Here is a 19,159-nt window from a genome sequence, read left to right as displayed (position 1 = left end):
TGAAATGAATACATGGATGAATAAATGATTTAGAATGTATTCTTGAAATAGTGACATGGTCCCTCTAATTTTATAATCAAGTAATCATTTCCTGACAAAATTATACTGAAGGTGACACCTACTGTAGAACATAAGCATGATGCATTTTGGGGGGAATGATAAAATAAGAAATTCAGCTAATTCAAAATGAAAATAAAATTTTTAGTCTATTCTGCATTTCAATTACCTATATAGCATTTTAAAAACTTTGTGAAATGGTTACTGTAAACAGGTTTTAGAGGAAGAAAATTATTTTGTCATGTTGAATACTAGACACATTCTATACATTAGAACAGTATGAATTTAATGGTGGGCTCACAAATGATACATTTATGTATCAAATGGCCCATCACTTTGTGTGTTACTGTGTGGATCTGAAAATTACATATGTACTTTTATTTTAAGATATTCAGCAATTTAAGCTTTTTTAACTAATAGAACATTCTCATCTTTGTAAAATTTTAAGCTATATCTCAAATGTATAAGCTGATAGAAAGGAAGAAACACAGCCAAGGAAAAGAATTTTGTAGAAAATAAAAGTAAGGAAAAGGAAATTAGCAAATGCCAAAGGGGAATATTCTAGTTAGTATCAGTGAGTAATATGAAGATATCATGCACTCTCTTCTGAAACTCAGTTTTGGTAAAAATGGTTTGTTTAAAATCAGTCTCCGTAAAGACAATTCTAGGCAAATGAATGTAGATTGACTTAAAACTTTCTAAAGATCTAAATGAAAGTAAAAAGGACATTTAAAGCCATGACATTTAATGCAATTTAATCTACTCTGTATTCTCACATTTCTGACTAGAGTTCTTTAAGCTCCTACAGGAAAATATTTTAATGACATAAACTGCACTTGAATAGTCTACATCTTACAATGCAGTTTATTCCTAGCAAAGTCTCTATTACAGTAAAGAACTGGGCATTAAATGTCCAGAGATGCCAACCTGGAGCTGGGCTATGACCCTTCATACACCATTCAATGCTAAAGATCCCCTTTGCCTTTCAGGAGAGCTTCACTTCTACTCATCTGAAATACCTACTTCCCCCAGGCAGACTGTCTCGGTCAAAGATGCACAGTTTATATCCAAATTCATTCTCCAAAACTCCACGGAGGGTGAGTAATACAAACTCTTCTTCTTCAGCATTCCTTGCATAAGATACATAAATATCATATTCCTTTCCATCTAGCAAAAGAAACACAGACCCAATCTAAGTTAGGCAAACTTCTCAATAGTAATGCATTTTTTTCTTACATCAAATTTTTGGATATTAGACATTTCATTTTTACCTGTCTAAATTGTCTGACTGATTTCAATGTGATTTCCCACTTATGACAGGTCTCCAGGCAAAATGACTATTTTAAGGTGTAATTGCAAATTTTATCTGATGTGATTTCTACTCATCTTACTGAGTTCAGATTTTATAGTGAAGATGAATAAAGATTGGTCCATTCGACTATGAATTAACAGAATCAGGAAGCAAAGAGTCAATCATAGAAACTAATGATTAATACTATGCAGAATATTTGTAGTTCCTGTTCTAATAGGTTATTAATATCCTGGAAATATGTACTGAGTTAAAGTTTTAGAACCAAATTACTTATACCTGAAAATAACTACAATTAAAAATATGCTTAGATACAATAAAACATTTTTTCTCTACATTGTCTAGTTATAAAAATAACCTGTCATTAAAATAAAGGTTCTGTGTCTAATAGGCATATAGAATGAGTCTTTATGGAGTGTGTCGAAACGCTGTATGTTTAAATGTTCCATTCTTGTCACCAGGCAAATTTGACTAGAACAGTGTTTCTTAAACTTTACTATGCATATGGATCTTGAGAATATGTTAAAATGCAGATTCTGCTTCAGAAAAGCAATTAAGTGTAAGACTATCTTTTTGGTAAGTTCTCACATGATGTTCAGGCTGCCAGTGATTGGATTATACTTGCGCACAAAGACTGTGAATCTGTATCACCTAATAAAGCTGCCACAAGCCACATGAGACCACTGAGCACTTAAAATGCAGTGTTCTGGACTGAAATGTAAGTGTAAAATATGATACAGTTTTGAAGATGTTTAGTACTCAGAATAAGAGTAAAACATCTCCATTAGCTTTTTAATATTCACTACATGCTAAAACAACATTTGGATTCACTGAGTTAAATAAAATACATTGTTGAAATTATTTTCATTTTCTTTTTAGTTTTATGTGACCACTAGAAAATTTTAAATTACATATATGCCTTGCAAAATATTTCTATTTAGACAATACCAATTTATACTAAATCACACATTGAGTCAACAATACAGAATAGTAAGTATTAAAAAGATTAACAAAGGTAGTTTGATTAAATCACCCAGTTTTGATGAAACCAACATTTTCAAAAGATGATAGAAAATTTATGTCAGACTTGCATTACTCACCTAAGATGGTTTCATCTGTTCCAAAATGAGCCCGGTAAAAGAGGACCATCTCCAGCCAATACACATGATAAACAACGATGAGAATCACCACCAGCAGGATTGTGGCTCCAAAACCACACGCCAGTTCCACTGTGTACCTTGGAGCTATCACTGAGGTGAACAAAAAAAAAAAAAAACAGCATTGATTTCTATGTGGTGATCACAGTGACCCACCAACCTGCACATCACTGAATAGTCAAGCAGCTGAGTCACATACCTGGCTTAATATGTGTGAACAAGCAGATATAACATAAGGTTTAAGCACCATGTTTTAATACTATTGATAAATTATGTATATTCACCTTTGTTTCCAGCACCTGGTAATGAAGCATTTTTAACTAACAGATGATTTGAATAGGCTTGCTGATACACAATTTAAAACAAAATGTTAGCACTGGGGAGAATTTAGAAGGTGATCTCCTAAACCTGAATTTCCTATGAAGTATTTTTGAAAGTATAACTTTGTTCTCTGTTTGACCAAGAAATCCTTACTACTACCTGGATCAGCCCATGATTTTAGTAGAATTTTTAATTGTTGGAACGGTTAAATTGAGCAAAAATCTTAATGTGTTTTCATTACCCTTAATTTCATCCTCTTGTTCAATACCATATGGAAGAAATTTAACTCCCTTTCTTTGTATTTGGAAATAGGTTTAAAAAATCTTAATTTCATCAGTTAAGAATAGAAGATATCCACCAAATGCTCATCTCTGAAAGCATCTCCCAGACTGACAAATCTAGGACAAATATTCCAAAGATTGACTTTCAATATCCAGGTATGAAGAGATTTCCACAGTATCTGCTTATTTTTATGATAAACATTTAAGCGGTTTCTTTGAAATTATCAGAAAAATTCCTGTAAATAAGGTCTGTCACAACTGAATTGCTCTCCTGTCTCATTTGCCATTGCCCTGTCCTCAAAAACATAAGGCACATTCAACTTTATGCCTTTGCTCATGTTCCAGTTTCTGCTGAACAGTCATTTTTCTTCAGTTTGTATGTCCATGCTAAAATGTTATTATGTTGTATAATCCTTCCTAGGATAAAACTCTTCTTGCAAACTGACTTCTGCCTGGTAGAAACCACCATTCTTCCCTTTGTTTATAATTCTATTACAGCTTTTTAATTATAATTTCCCTATAAACCTACTTCTCTCTCACTCCCACTAAACTATATAATACAAACTTTTAGATAGAGACTAGTCTAAGAGAAGTCTAGAGCCATACTATGTATCCATAATTTTATTTAGCTGCTTTCTTAGCATATGGTAATGAAGCTTAAGAGTTGGAAAAAGGAATGGTATTTTTGGATCTGAAGGAAATGTGGCTTAAATTATGTATTAGTTGATTGACAATTGCTTCTTGACATGTTCTCTTTGCCAGAAGGTGCTGGGGATATAATGGTAGATAAGACAGAAGAGCCTCTGCTCACTTAGGGCTAATATTCTAACACAGGAAAATAAATAAGGAAATGAATAAGACAATGAGCTTTAGCTAGTGACAATTACTATAAAGGAGATAAATCAGAGTAATGTGATGGAAATGATATGAACAAGAAAATTTTTTTTTTAGGTAGGGGGGTGAGAAAAGTGGTCACCTAAATATTGTTAGGTGTGAAGTATTTGCTGAAATAGGATATGGAAATATTTTGTTCAAGGTTAGGTTGTTACTGTTGCTAACTCCAAGGTCCAGAGATCTTTGCACAATACTGAATTCAACTACTAATCATATATTGGTGGAAAAATCCTTTAAAACCTGTCTATCTCAGGGGCAACATGATAAGGAGCCTGGAGCTAAACCTAAAGTTCTCTGATTAAAGGGCAGATTGTAGAGTTTCAGTTTCATTACCCTAAACTCAAGATACTAATCTTATCATATGTTCCTTGAATAATGGTGTTTGAAAATAACAAAACTTCATCAGAAAATGTCAGTAGTTATGTCAGTGCAATTGTTGATAATTTATTGAAATCAGTTTGGATGGCCAGCATGAAAATTTCTGTGTGCGTGATACTTCTGGGTACATATTACGTCAATGGTAGATTGGAGTAATTCACATTGACATCATTATTTTCTCAGGTAATTTGTTACCCTCTGAGTGGATATTTTATAATTGGGTGCCAGGGGTGAGGGGGAGAATTTCTGTGGCTGTACTTACTTGAAATGGAATTTTATAGTATAGAGATCTTGCTCAGTGATCAAGTGACAAATTACCCCTCTGCTACATTCATTTTATTACTGCCAATTTTATTTCTAGTGGGGCTTTTAAATTTTGTTTTATATCATACAATTACATGTATCATATTTACAGATTGTATTTTGAGAGGCCATCTTGATGCTATCAAGAAGTTCCTAATGCTACTTAACTAATTGAACTCTTAAGAGAATTAATCTGCAAGTCTGAATTTCTAAATGGCTTGCATCACATGCAGGAAGTACTTTACAAAGCTTTCACATAAAGCTTTGCTTTGCAAGGAAAGAGGGGACTTCGGCCCAAATTTTCTGTCTGCCTCAGCAAGAATTGCTGATGTTTTGGGATAAAAATTTTACTCTGATGCAATCCCAGACCAAAGGGTTTTCAGTCAGGAAGAGATGATGCAATTTGACCAAAATGGATGCCCCGACTGCTCTTGCCTTTGATCTCACTGATAATATGATTCAGAAGGTAGACAAATGTAGCTGCTTGCTCTGCTTTTACTTTGTGAATCAGAATTTTCTGATCCTGTTGCTGTTCTATAGTAATGACTGTCTCCAAAGCCTAAATTTCCAGCTAATCATCCTCAGTTAAACAGCCCAATTCCTTAGCTCCAATCATTTTCCCTGATTTGAGTTCTTGGTTTACAATTTTGCTTCTTCTTGGAAATCTAAGTCATTCTCTTCATCTCCATTATTGAAGTTGGGGACTTGCTGTTCATGAAGTCTCACAACCAAATACTTTCAATTATTCCCTGTCACCGAACATGGTGTTCTTTCTGAATGGTTGGAACTTCTTGATAATTTTTGCAACTGTACTGGAAATGAACATTTTCTTAAATTGCAAACAAAGCACATGCTAAGTAAACCTATGACTGAATTGACATGTAGATGTGATTTGTCTAGCTATCATAGTGTGTTAAAATGTGAGCACTTTGGACTTTAGCTACTGACGTTAGAAGAGTAACTGATAGAGGAGTAGCCTCCTCTCCATAATACCTAACAGTTTTTTCAAATTTGGGTAACTGGTAGCTCAGCAGTGTGATCTGTGAGAGGAAGGACACAACCAAGGTAAGCTCCAGGATTTCCGTGTCTTTTTACCTGCAGGCACTGTTAGGAATGTGACACTGAAGGGAGAAAGCCAAAAGTACAGTGGTCACACTGAGCTAAGAAGATGGAAAATAAAGTGCAGGACTATCAAGTTGGGCTGAATTTATAGGCCTGGATAAGGAAAGAAGAATATTCTGGTACTCTGTAAGAAGTTACTTCAAATCTTTGGAACAGTACAAAGCCTTGCATATTTAGCTTTCATATAATGGCAAAGAAGAGAATAGCATCCAAGTTATATCAAAGACTTCATAAGAAAAGAAAATTTTATTTATTTTTTTAAAGATTTTATTTATTCTATTATACAAGCACTGGGTACAGTCAGAAGTGCGGGAGGGTGAAAGAATTCACCAGAGCCAGAGCGGGGAACAGAACAGGCAGACTGACGAAATACACTGCTGAGGGGAGCAGCGGGCAGCAGGAAGGGTCTGCGCGCCATGTGGGACCCTTGCCGGCAGCCAGCCATCCAACCGGCGCTGCGGAGGCTGCGGGCAGCTTCGCACCCCAGCACTCAACTGCTGCGCCACTCAACTGGCTGCTGCGCAGCCCAGCACTCAACTGGAGGCCAAGAAAAGAAAATTTTAGACCAGTCTCCTTCATGAACAAAGGCATCAGCAAAATCCTTAATAAAATCTTAGCAAATCAAATTCAGCTATATGTGAAAAACTAAAAATCATGACACTGCAGAAGTTTATCCCAGGAATGCAAGTCTGGATCAAAAATTCAAACTCAATCAGTGTACATCACAAAGACAGAATAGAAAAATCATATGGTTCACTTAATGGACAGAGATAATAAGAATTTGAGAAATTTCAACATCATTGTGAATTTTTTTTCAAAAACTCAGTAAACCAATAATAGAAGATTATTGCTTATGAAAGTAAAAGTCATCTTTAAAAAAAAAGCTACTAATAGGATGATATTTAATATATAAAAGTTGAATGCTTGTTCTCTAAGAAACAATATAAGAATTGCTGTTCTTTTAAAAGTTCTGATGATCATTGTTCTTGAGGTCCAAAAGAATGAAACAGGCAAGAAAAAGGAATGAAAGGTGAAAAATGTGGAAAGAAAATAGAAGTCTGTTTATTTATGGGTTAAAAAAAAGTCTAAAAAAATTTTAAGAAAACTAAAAAATAAAACAAAGAGAAACCTATTTAATTAGTGAATTTGGGGAAGTTCAACCACTGAGATCAATACAGAAAATTAAAATTCAATTTTATTTACATTTGTTTCAATCAGTGAACGAGTAGAAAATAAAACTTAAAAAATGCCATTGCAGGGCCTCCCCGGTGGCGCAGCAGTTGAGTGCTGGGTTGCGAAGCTGCCTGAAGCCTCTGCGGCTCCGGTTCGATCCCTGGATGCTCCCCGGCCACGGGAGAAGGGTCCCGCATGGCACGCAGACCTCTCCTGCTGCCCACTACTCCCCTCAGCAGTGTATTTTGGTCCTTCTGCCTGCTCTGCTCCCCGCTCTGGCTCTGGTGAACTCTCTCACCCTCCTGTGCTTCTGACTGTACCCAGTGCTTGTATAAATAAATAAATAAATAAATCTTTAAAAAAAAAAATGCCATTGCAATAGCACCAAAATATTTAGTGATAAATTTACCAAAATGTGTTTAAGAACTATAAACTCAAACCAAACAAATAAATAACTAAAGCATTGTTGAGATTATGAATAAGCCTAAATAAATATGATGGATTAGAAAACAAAATATTCACATTTCAATGATCTCCAAATTGATTTACAAATTAATGCATTCTGATTGTATGCAAATCCCAGAGGGCTCTTATTTAGAAAATGACAAGCTGATACTAAAATCTATATGAAAAAAATATACGGTCCCCAGCTAAAATAGTTAAATCAATCTTGGAAAAGAAAACATAGGAGGTTATATAGTATCTGATTTCATGACCTACTTAAACCTGTTAATAAAGACAAAATTGTTTTGGACTAAAGATAGACAGTTTAATAGAACAGAATACGAATACAAAAATAGTTCTACACTCATAGCAATAATTTTCTTTTGTGTGTGGATAAGTTGTCAAAAACATTCAACAGTAAAGGAAAGATTTTTCAACGAGGCTAACAAAAACCACCAGTTTTTATATCAGAAAATAAAGTACTAAGCCTTAACCCATATCATGCTATCAAACAAATTAACTTGAAATGAGTCATAGACCTTATAAAAGAAAAAATATAAAATAAAGGCTGCTAAAGCAGGATTTAGAAGAAACTAATAGAATGGACTTCATCAAAATTTTAAAGATGTTGTTCACCAAAAGAAAATAAGTTCACAAAATGAATAAAAATATTTCCAAGTCATATATACCTGACAAAGAATATCTATGTCTATATTTACATAGCTACAGCTATACCATTGATCTATATCTATATATATCCTAAAGCTCATTAAGAACCCAGTAAAAAAAATGGGCCAAAGATTTTTTAATAAGCGCTTCACAAAAAGAACTATGCATTAATGGTCAATAAGTCCATAAAAAATGTGCTCAACATCATTAGTATCTGAGAAAAGTGAATTAAGAATGCAATCTGATACCATCACCACATGTTAGCATGGCTAGCATGTTTAAGTTTGACAACTACAAAAGTTGACAAGGAAGTACAGCACTAGGAATTGCTAGCAGAAATGTAAAATGGTACATCTTTTAAAACAGGTTTGGCATGTTCTCAAAAAGTTCAACACAAGCCCTGCCATAGTCCCTACCAGTCTTCTATTATAACACAACTGCATGTTTAACCCTTTTACATTAGCTGCCTCGCCTTCAATACTTTGCTTTAACTGATCAGATGAAATAGTGCTATCAACAGAGCTATCCCATGAGTTCCTCTACTTCTAGGCAATAGCCTCCTCCTGTCATCTTCCTGATAAAGTACACGGAATGCCTTGTCAATGAATTCAGCACAGGGTCCACATATAAAATGCATAAAGGTGAATACAGATCTCACCTCTGAATTTCAGCATTAGCTGGTCCAGACTAGAAGCCAGATAAAAAAATAAATCTGGGACACCTCTGTTACCACTGGTCTAGTGGATGCACTTATCACTTCATATACATGAGGCTGTTCATATTAAACTATTCAGAGCAGGGTCTTCTATGGAAGTGGAAGTACTCAAGCTCTGCCTCACTCCTGAAGGAAATATCATAACTGATTGTTCTAGTATTATTCACCTGACAATAAGCTATTAATTTATGTCATTCTCCATGATTGTTTCCCAAACACAAGGCTCAGAGGATAAGTCCCACAAAATGCTCCATACTTTAAAGAATCTGGAGTCAAACATATTTAGCCAATTCTGTCTACTCTATTTCAAGCCCCCTGCAGATAGTCATAACAAATATTTATGTGTTAAAGACCCTAGGGGTCCTGTACTGTATAGTAACAAATGATTGATTTTATTTAAACTAGATTTTTATGGTACTTACTTGAGTTTTAAAAGTCCCTGTCAAATAATACCTATGAAAATCTTGTGGAAATAATAAAAGCTAACATCTATTGAGCATTTAAAGCTGTATATAAGCCCTATTTTGATGCCAGTTGTGAAGAACACTTTAAAACAACCTAAAGAGGTAACAGCGTTACATTTCCCACTTTATCACTTTTAACTGTTTCATTAAGGTAATGTTGGTTTATAACACTGTTGTAGGTTTTTTTTTTAAAGATTTATTTTATTTATTAAGAACTGGGGTGTAGGTCAAAGGTAAAGGGGTGAGGGGTGGTAAGAGGATTCACCAGAGACACAATGGGAAGCAGAAAAGGCGGACTGACTGAAATACACGGCTGAGAGGAGCAGTAAGAGAGACAGGAGAGGTCTGCTGTGCCATGTGGCTGGGGATTGAACTATTGCTGCAGTTGGTTGCCAATAGCTTCACAGTACTGAGACAACCCCTTGTGCCACCAGGGTGTTGCCAACACTGTTATGTTTTAAGGGTATACCTACCACCAAATTACCAAATCGCCACCATAATATTTTGCCTATTTTAAAGACAAAGACATTGAAACTCTGAGCACTTCAGAGACTTTTGTAGATCATAGAAATTGGGAAGCACTGAAATCAGGATTCCAATGTAGGCCATTCTGAGTCTGAAGCACAAATAATGAATTGCAATACCACAAAGAGAGTTAATAGTGTTCTTAAAAATTAACACTGGGAAGCACTGCCTTCTGGCAAGTGGTTTAGTCTTTGTTTACACTGACTTCTGAGGAGCAGAAGCCATTAACTCTCTAGAACTGATCCACTTAAGTCAGGTCTTTACTCTTTATTTTCTAAACTGTTAAAAATGTAAAATGGAGTCTGTTATCACAGCTTTAGAAAAAGGTTTAAGTTGCATGGCAAAATGTGTCATGATTTAGCTTTTGCTTTTTTAATTTTGATATAAATTTTGGCACTACAATCCAGCATGATTCTGAATGATGTGACTCCATATGTGATAAATCATCTTTATCTTTTTCCTGATCCTTGAAAAATGTTCTTAAAGGGATTGTGTGTGGTTCTGTGTTAGGTTAGCAACCCCAAAATAATTTTAGACACAGTCAGTTTCAGAAGAAATAGTTCACATGGGAAAGTTTTACAATTTTTATTTACTATAGAAAAAATACCATAGTATCAACAAAAAAATCATCTCTAAATCATATTAAGTCATAGGTCATAGTTTCATTTTAGCAATTTGGTTAGTGGTATGTTATAAACCTGCTTGAATACTGATAGATAGTATTTAAAATAATCATTTTTTAAATTATATTTTTGAGAAATTTTTAAATCTTATTTTTTGCATACAAATTGTAATTTATAATGTTTCTTTAATATATATATAATACTTCTAAGAGCATTTGCTCTTAAGAATATTGATTTGCATATAATTCTTTTTTGTGCGCTATAGTTATTTTTTTCAGGAAGAATTTCCAAAGTATTAAGTCATATAGTATGATCATTTTTATGAGTCATGAACTCTAACATCAATTATTTTTAAAAGATTCTTTACATCTCTCCAAAAATATGTGACTCTACTATTTTTAATATATATTTGTTAACTTTGAATATTTCCTTTTTATCTTTGATTACTATGTATAACATTATGTCTTATTATAGTAATATGGATATTTTAGTCACATTTGGGCACTAATTTACTAAAACTACAAGAAACAACATTCACATAGATGTAAATTTTCTGTCAAGATATTTTCTTTCAATTTTGATTCATTACTGAGGATCAGATGTGCTAGGTGCTGGAGCTCTTCTCAATTTCTCTGTTTTCCTTTATTCACCAAAATGCTACATTTGAAGTTCACAGATTTGTCTGCTGAATGCATCCATTACCTTTCTGTTTCACCTTCGCTGCTTTGTCAACCTCCCCTTTGTCATTTCTAGCATGGCAGACATAGCTACGCTTGAGATCCTCAGCAGTAACTTTCTTGATGCTCAAAATCTGAGTTCTTGTTTCATCTTCTGTTTGAGAAAGAATTACACTAGAAATAGAGGAAAGAATCAAGGTATTAGTGAGACTCAAGTTCTATGACAAGTAGACCGTCAAAGAGCACCCAGGAAGGTCAGATAGAATATCAATAAGCTATGTTGCCTGTGAGCCAAAGGTTACAAAGGAGAATAGCTTCTAGATTCCAATACTATTGTTTATCACCTATGCTACACAAAATCCCAATGTCTAGATTAATCCCAGGATTATATGATATATCCCATACTAAAATGCCTCTTTTCTTCAGCCTTCTGAGGCAGGATGCTGTATAACAAGAAGCTAGTTTAGAAAGAAGCTTCTGAGGCCAAATCTACTTGGGTTTTGATCCAGGCTTTGCCACTTAACTGGTCACATACTTTGGCAGGTAACTAATCTTTTCATATCATGTGTTCCTCTTGGAAAAAGAGGAAAGTAGCAACTGCTAATTTTAGAATTCTGAGGGTTGAGTATGTTAATAAGAAAATATTAGAATGATGCTTAATAAATATTCACATTCGCTATTCTTTACCCATGGCAAACAGATAATGCATTTCAGGTTTGCACAGATTATTATTAAATACTGAACCCTCAATATTATATCCTAACATATATAATGGAGAAATCTCAGAGCAGGTAAATTTAGTGAAAATAGCATCCAAAGCTCAGCAAGTCAGAAATTAAGTGCTTTGGGTCCAAGATCAAGATTTAAAATCCCTTCAAATGTCTTTGCTTTTTCAAGAGGGGAAAAATGCCTCTTTTTTATAGTTGACTGCTATCTAGCAGTCTGATGAGGCTTACTATCAGTCCTGAGAAGTTCATTAAGGGCTGTGATGGGATTAGCTTAAGCTTAACTGCACTGCTCAATTATGAACAGTGAGTACATGTTTTCTATAATAGCTGGGGTGAACAGCATGACTTTCATTATTCATTCATTATTATTATGAGGTTAGAAAGTATAATGTTCATAATTCTTGAAATGATCAATAATTCTCCCTCTGTGCCTCCAGCCACATCTTTCATCAAAGCCTTCTACAAAAACTGCTTCAGTTTCAGGGAATTCCTTCTGTACCTTTGAATATGTTCTGCTTCTCTAACCTCTAGGCCTTTGCACATGTTGTTCCTTTTACCAGGAACATTCTTCCCATTTCTTTAGTTACTACCCATCCTTCAAATCTGTATTTAGGTACTGTGTCATCTGAGAAACATTAGCTAATTCCCTAAAACTGCCTAGAATCCCCAGATAAATTTCCCCAGAATACTCAATACTTTCCACTTACTGTATTTATCTCATTATATTGAATTTTTTTCTCTATAATTTATTATCCCTGTAAAGTCTACCTAATTAGGAACTAAGGACCTTTCCTGATGCAGATGAAATATTTGTAATTTTTGTAAAATGTCTTGGTTTACAGTAGAAAAGAAATAACTTTTCAGTTCTATAAGTTCAAGTAGTCTAAGATCTATTTGCACACCAGTCATAAGCTTAAGGTCTTAAATTGCTCTGCCACATAGTCAGGTGTAAATTTTTATTAATTATTGCAGTAAACCAAGTGCACTTTTACATTGGTATGCTTCATTTATAGAGGGATCTTTTGTTTCATTGAAACTTTCTTCCTGTTAATGCAACTCCCTTTAAATAAAATCATGTTTATTTAAGAATAAAATGAAGTAGCTAGTTAAAAGAGTGAATTATAGTGCCACCCTATGCACTGTTACCATAAACTGTAATGATCATACATATTTTTGCTCAATATTAAAAAATAATGATCAATTACACATATGACATGCAAGTTATGTGAATTAAGAAACAAGAGGAGGAGATAAGAAAAAACATGCTCACGGCAAGAGAAGAAAGTGAACCATTATCAGAGGCACAATTACAGAAACCCATACTCCAGACTCAAGAAAGAGAAGAGCAGGGCCACACTAACAGGTTTTCCTTTGTTTTCAACTGTATGCTGTAGCCTTTTCATTCTTATAAGATAATCATTCCATCTACTTTCAAGGGGTTGTCATAAATGTGTGCATTTGCTGGGTTTATGACAATGGTATGCTATGCCCTAGGCAGAGACTGATGAAAATTCTCTGCCATAACATAGTAATTCAATTCTGGACTTTCCACTGCAAACCTGGTAATCCTGTATAGGATGTAATCACAAAAGACCTCAGAATCTTGTTGACTTTTAATTGATAGGCAGAAATGAATTTTTTCCCTTGATTAGTATATACCAGAGAGCACTAGAGTGAGGGACAAAATATACTAAAGAGCACTAGAGTGAGGGACAAAAGTTAGTCAGGCCCTCGCCTGTGTCAATGATACCTTTCATTCACAGTTACATCAATAGTGGTGTCCTCTGGCTTTTTTCCATCAATAGTCCACCAAACCTCATTGCGAGAGTCCTTCAGGAAAGTGAAATAAACTTTACAGGGGATGAGAAGCTCTTCTCCTAAAAGGAAAAAAAAAAAACAAGTCAACCCATCAGTTTGCAATCTTCACATCAGGATATCTGATTGGTACACTATTCCATGTGATTAATTAGAAACTGCACAAGTTACATGTAACTAAAACCTACACCTGACTAATTTTCAAGTGGACTTCCATAAAGAATACACCATACTTCATTCTAAAACAAACTAAACCAAGAAAAGAAAGACTAAAAATTTTTATAACATTACTAGAATGATTTTCTTTTAATACAATCTATATAAACAATTTTTATAATTTATGTAATACAATTTAAAATGACAGTATTTCTCCAAAATGTTAAAGTGATCCATTTTTGGTTTCTGGTTCTGATGATGTTTGAACTGGGATGTAGGCCAGAGGGGTGTGTGTGTGGGGGGGGGGTGGTGATAGGATTCACCAGAGACAGAATGCGGAGCAGAACAGGTGGATCTACTGAAATACACTGCTGAGGGGTGAGACAGGAGAGGTCTGCTTTGCCATGTGAGACAGCTCCCTGCCTGAGGATCGAACTCATACCACAATGGCTGGTGGTAGCTTGATAGTGCTGAGACTTAAACACCTGTGCCACCAGAGAGGCCCTGATGATGCTTTTTAACCCTAAACCTCTATGAACTATTCTTCCCTTTTATTATCTCCATAATGAACAACGGTGACTAAGGAAAGCTTCACCAGATCTCTGCTTCTTGCCAAGGGGAACATGTGGTGATGTCATCTCTGAGAAGAGTGGCCAGGCAGGCCATAAGGATGCATTCAAAAAGTTTAAAGACATGTTACAAATGGAAAATTGCACCATATGGTTCTGAGATGTAACATGGGTTTAGGATCCCATTATTACCCAGAAAATGGTATTAATGATAGTAATAATAATAAACTACTGAGAACTTTGCATAATTCACTGCACTAAATATTTTTGTAATTACTGTCTTATTTAATTTTAACAAATTACTATGAGGTATTTTTAAAATTCATGCTTTATAGATGCAAAAACAAGCTTAAAGATACTACATGCCATTCCTAGATCACATTGTTAATATCTGGCAGATCAGGAGTTGACCTAGATGTAACTGCTATTCCAATTTTCCCAAGACAATTCTGTATTATACTTGCTTTCCTAGTTGGTTATTAAAACCAACTACTTTCTATCTCAAAAATGACTGGGTGGAGGTGATAAAGTATACTGTCATCCTAATTTGAGCTCAGGTTTGTCTCACTGAGTGGTCATACTCTTATTTTCTCTTCCAGTATATGGTTCTTAAGTCTTCTCTTCTTTCAGTTTTCTATATCAATATGTAGGGAGATAAAGTGAACTTGGATTCAGGACTGCTTTTGTAATCACACATAAAAGACAGATGAAACATTTGGATGATTGATTAAGGATTTACCATGCAATCAGAAAGAACGTTCATATTACTATCTAAAGTCACTAGTAATTCTAGGAAATTTGGTCCATTTGGTCTTGGCAGGTCCCTTAGTGTACTCTTTGTTTTTTGATGTATTTTATTTCACTACTGTACTTTTTTTTACCTTAAATGTGAATTTTTATTTCATTTTTAAGTAAATATTTATTGGCTTACAGACTATGTAAATTTTATTATAGTTTCATGCCTCTATGTGCAAAAGCCTTACCATGTCCACCACCAAATTTCTAGTCTAATTTCCATTATCAGACTGTCCCCTCTACCCTTTCCTTGTTCTTTGATTTTTTGCAAGGAAGCTCACTATTTGAAACCTTATTTTAAATTTGGGTGGGGTGTGGCAAAGGTGTTGCTGTTCTCCACCTGTTTTGCCCACATCTCTCTTTGGTATATGTTTTGTTTTGTTTTTTTTTTCACATTTCACCTTATTTATTGGATTTGTACTAAAGGAGATAGTGAAAGGAAGAAAGAATTTAAGAGTCAAAACCCATAAAAGACAGTAGAGATAGGAAAATCAAACCAACAGGGGAAAATGGAGTAGAGTCAGAAGGAGACTTGCCCACCTTTCAACATCAAATCAAGAAATCTGGGGTAAAGCAAAGGATCAGGGGAGAGAAGAAACAGATGTTGTCTTCAGTCTGTCTGTCTTTAGTACATCTTAAAAAAAAAACATTCTTCTAATACCTCTCACTGGGTTGGGAGTGAATTTATTGTAAAGAATATAGAAAAGGACAAACTTTCCTTCTTTCAACTTAACTGTGGGAGGCTTTGAGTCAGAAAAAGCACAAATTAGGCCTTATTTGGTCAGTTACAAATGATTTTTGTCTAGACTCGGACAGCCACAGTAATCACTTGGTAGAGTTCGGAATCAGGAGTATTGTTATATCAGTTGTTATCTATTAAATTCACAGTTCTGCCTCCGAACCCAAGCCCCTGCTGAAGATTAAGAGGTATCTTGTGAAGATTAAGAGATGTCTTGTGCTTATGTTGCAGTCTTGGCAAACCAAAGTCTTGTGCAACTTGAAGACTGCATCCTGATTAGTCATCACTAATCAGGAGAGGAAAACTGCTAGCAGTGGAAGAAGGGACAGCTGTCTAGAGAGGCAGAGCCTCTGCACTGCCCACGAGATAGATGAACTAACTCATCCCATGGCTGTCTTGGCTTAGACATTTTATTTCAATTCTCATGTTCCTATCCAGTGGCACTATATTCTCATTGTTGACTTAAGTGACATTTTATTCCTCGTATTTAAGAGAATCTACTAAAAATCAGAGACATAGTTATCATTACCAGGTTCTTTTTCGTAGGTGACACGATCATTAGGTGAATAGAACTGAGGGGGGAATGCATCGTTAGGAGATCCTGTGCAAGAGAGAACAAGGACAAGGGAAGATGATGATAATTGTGTAGGTTTTATCCCTCATACCCCATTTCAAAAACCTACTCTTCCATTAAGCCTTTCTCAACTTTCTGGTGTAGGTTTTTAAATTTTTCATAGGAGGGCCCACAGTTCAATATATGCTTAATTACAACACTTCATTTGCTATAAACAAACATGACATGTTGAGCATTATTCATTTTCAGGACAGAATGTTTAACCAGTGTTTTTGCATTTGAAATTTTACATGAGTAGGTTTTTCATTCTACATAATCATTTATTTTGTGTCCAACGTGTTTCTTTTCCACATATTGCTCCTCAATGTGTCAACTGTCTAGTATCAACAATTAAATGAATGGATAAGTATATGGACTATTCATAAACATCATTTTGATGTCAGCATGTAAATCTACATGTATAGTGATGTATAGTGATCAGTTTAAGTTCACTAAAGGGTTATTATTTTTAATAGTCTATATCCTTACATTGAAAGAAAAATACCCTGTAAATGTTCTACAGTATAATCTTTAAGAGCATGAACTCCAGAGATTTAATGACCAGGGTCCTAATCCTGACCTAGCCACAACACATACTAACCATATGACTCTGATTTACAGTAAACTTTTGAAACACTAATTTTTCCTGACTCTAAAATGAGGATAATTAAATTCATCACAAGTTCATTATAAGGATTAAGTAACAATTTAAAAAAATCTGTTACTGGTATATAATAAGCACTCAATATTTTAGCTTTAAAAAACAAATCAGTGTTGCCTGAAAATTGGGTAAGAACCCTCCCCCAATATCTGTATATGTGAACTTCCATATCTATAAATCAGAGTGACCAAAAAGGTCTTTTTCTACTTTTGCAAAAATGGGTATAGTTAAGTGTATAATTATTATAGGAACAATTTTTGAGATGAGTGTAAGCTTATATTATTCATTTGAATTTAAAAGTTCATTTATATTAGGTTCTAAATTTAGTCTGAATTTACTCCTGAATCAATTCTTAACTTACCATTATTTTGAAAGTAAACAGAGAAAAGTGATTACAAAATCATTTGATTTGAATCTTATTTGTATAATGTTAAAACCTCCCTCTTAATCTATGCCAAATCTGATGTCAGAACAGTGAAAAAAAAAGTCTTGAGCAAAGAGTCAGAAACCTGAGGTTTGGAATCACCTTTACTAACTCATGGAGTGTCCTGAAATAGGTTACTTTCTGTCACTGGACTTCAATGATTCCATCTATTTAAAGATGGTGTAGGACAAAATATTTCTGTGACATGCTCTTATTTTTAGCACAGTGGTTTTTAGGTTTCTCCTCTAATTACCACCTTCCCTACACTAGTTCTCTTGATTTAGGTTTTGATAGGAGTCTTTGACTCTTCTTAGATGTTGTCCTTTTCATTTCCCTCATTCTCTACACTCTCAGTGCAGAGAATAGTAGGACACTAAGAACGAATACCTTCAGCATTAGCTACTTCAGTTCTAATGCCCAGAAAGGCATAGTTCACTTAACTCAAGCTAATATTGTGACAATAATATTAACTCCTACTGTTCACTGAGTCTGTACTGCCTGCCTGGAACTCCATCATTATAATATATGTATAATTTCTAACATTCTCAGCTATACTTAATATTAGGTATTACTCGGGGACTGAAGTCTTGATCAAAGTCAAAAATGCTTAAAAATGGCAGTGGTATAAGTTGAACACAGACATTTTGGCATTCTCTTCATTACCTAAGCTGCTTCATTCACTCACATATTCATTCAATAGCCAATAGTACTGAATGCTTACTATATACATGGGATTGCTGAACACTCTGGAGTTAATAGAGTGAATAACAACAAAAAATAAGTCTCTTTTCACTCATTTACCTACTTGTTTGTAACAGACTTTTAAGGGACAGAATGAGATTTCTGTATTTTTATTTCATGCACGTAAGGCAAATCATGCTTACCTACCACCTTTACAGTCAGAGTCCTGGTTAAATGGAAGGTCCTCCCATTTTCTGGATATGTGACAACACATGTATAATCTCCGTTATTTGAAACCATAGCAATGAAAAAACTCAAATTCATGCCTTCGGGTACTACATTAATAAAGTTCTCTACTTTATTACAGTCCTAGAAGGGAAAAAGAAAGACACATACTACTTTGATATATGCATAGAAAATAAACACACATGAACATCCAATTTTGCATAGAACATTCAATATTTATGCTGGTTGAACATTTTATAAAACTATTTTTGATGATCTGCAAAGAATGAATGCAATAACTTTCATTACCTTTTCTGAAAAAATTAAAATTCTGAATTGAGATAGGAAACATAAGTGTAATATCCAATATTTGAATTCCTGGAATCCATGTTAACAGTGAAGAACAGTCAAAGTTCTCAAAAATGACTAAAGCAACTTAAGCAATTGCATGCTCTAGTATTTAACAAAACAAGTATTTTTTTTGTTTTGTTTTTCTATGTTTCTTCACTGATTGCATCAATTCATAAATTCAGTCACTCTACTCCACAAGCTGTGCTCTAATTTAGATGTCTGTGTTTGGCATTCTTGCTCATTTTACAGAATTCAATATCAGTGATTTTTACTTTTCTTTATTTTGTCTT

The 19,159-nt window shown here is 34.5% G+C and overlaps 1 protein-coding gene across 4 annotated transcripts in view; it reads right to left on the bottom strand.

Annotated features, from left to right (window-relative positions):
* The window catches only part of IL1RAP (interleukin 1 receptor accessory protein), a 134,265-nt gene that overhangs the window by 13,277 nt on the left and 101,829 nt on the right, over positions 1-19,159 (bottom strand). For 3 of the 4 annotated variants that reach the window (XM_037525283.2, XM_037525280.2, XM_037525281.2), the window contains exons 5-10: positions 18,497-18,662; positions 16,444-16,515; positions 13,591-13,717; positions 11,138-11,286; positions 2,467-2,616; positions 1,081-1,224 (exon numbers count right to left, since the gene is read on the bottom strand). In XM_037525283.2, the coding sequence (XP_037381180.1) occupies positions 1,081-1,224; positions 2,467-2,616; positions 11,138-11,286; positions 13,591-13,717; positions 16,444-16,515; positions 18,497-18,662 (808 nt within the window). Of the gene's footprint in view, positions 1-1,080; positions 1,225-2,466; positions 2,617-9,847; positions 11,287-13,590; positions 13,718-16,443; positions 16,516-18,496; positions 18,663-19,159 lie in introns of those variants that run through there. The other variant, XM_054700440.1, reaches the window with a different exon arrangement.

This window comes from Talpa occidentalis, unplaced genomic scaffold (genome assembly GCF_014898055.3).
Source record: "Talpa occidentalis isolate TD23 unplaced genomic scaffold, MPIMG_talOcc4v2.1 talOcc4.4, whole genome shotgun sequence".
Taxonomy (NCBI): Eukaryota; Metazoa; Chordata; class Mammalia; order Eulipotyphla; family Talpidae; genus Talpa; species Talpa occidentalis.
This window is presented reverse-complemented; position numbering and strand designations above follow the sequence as displayed.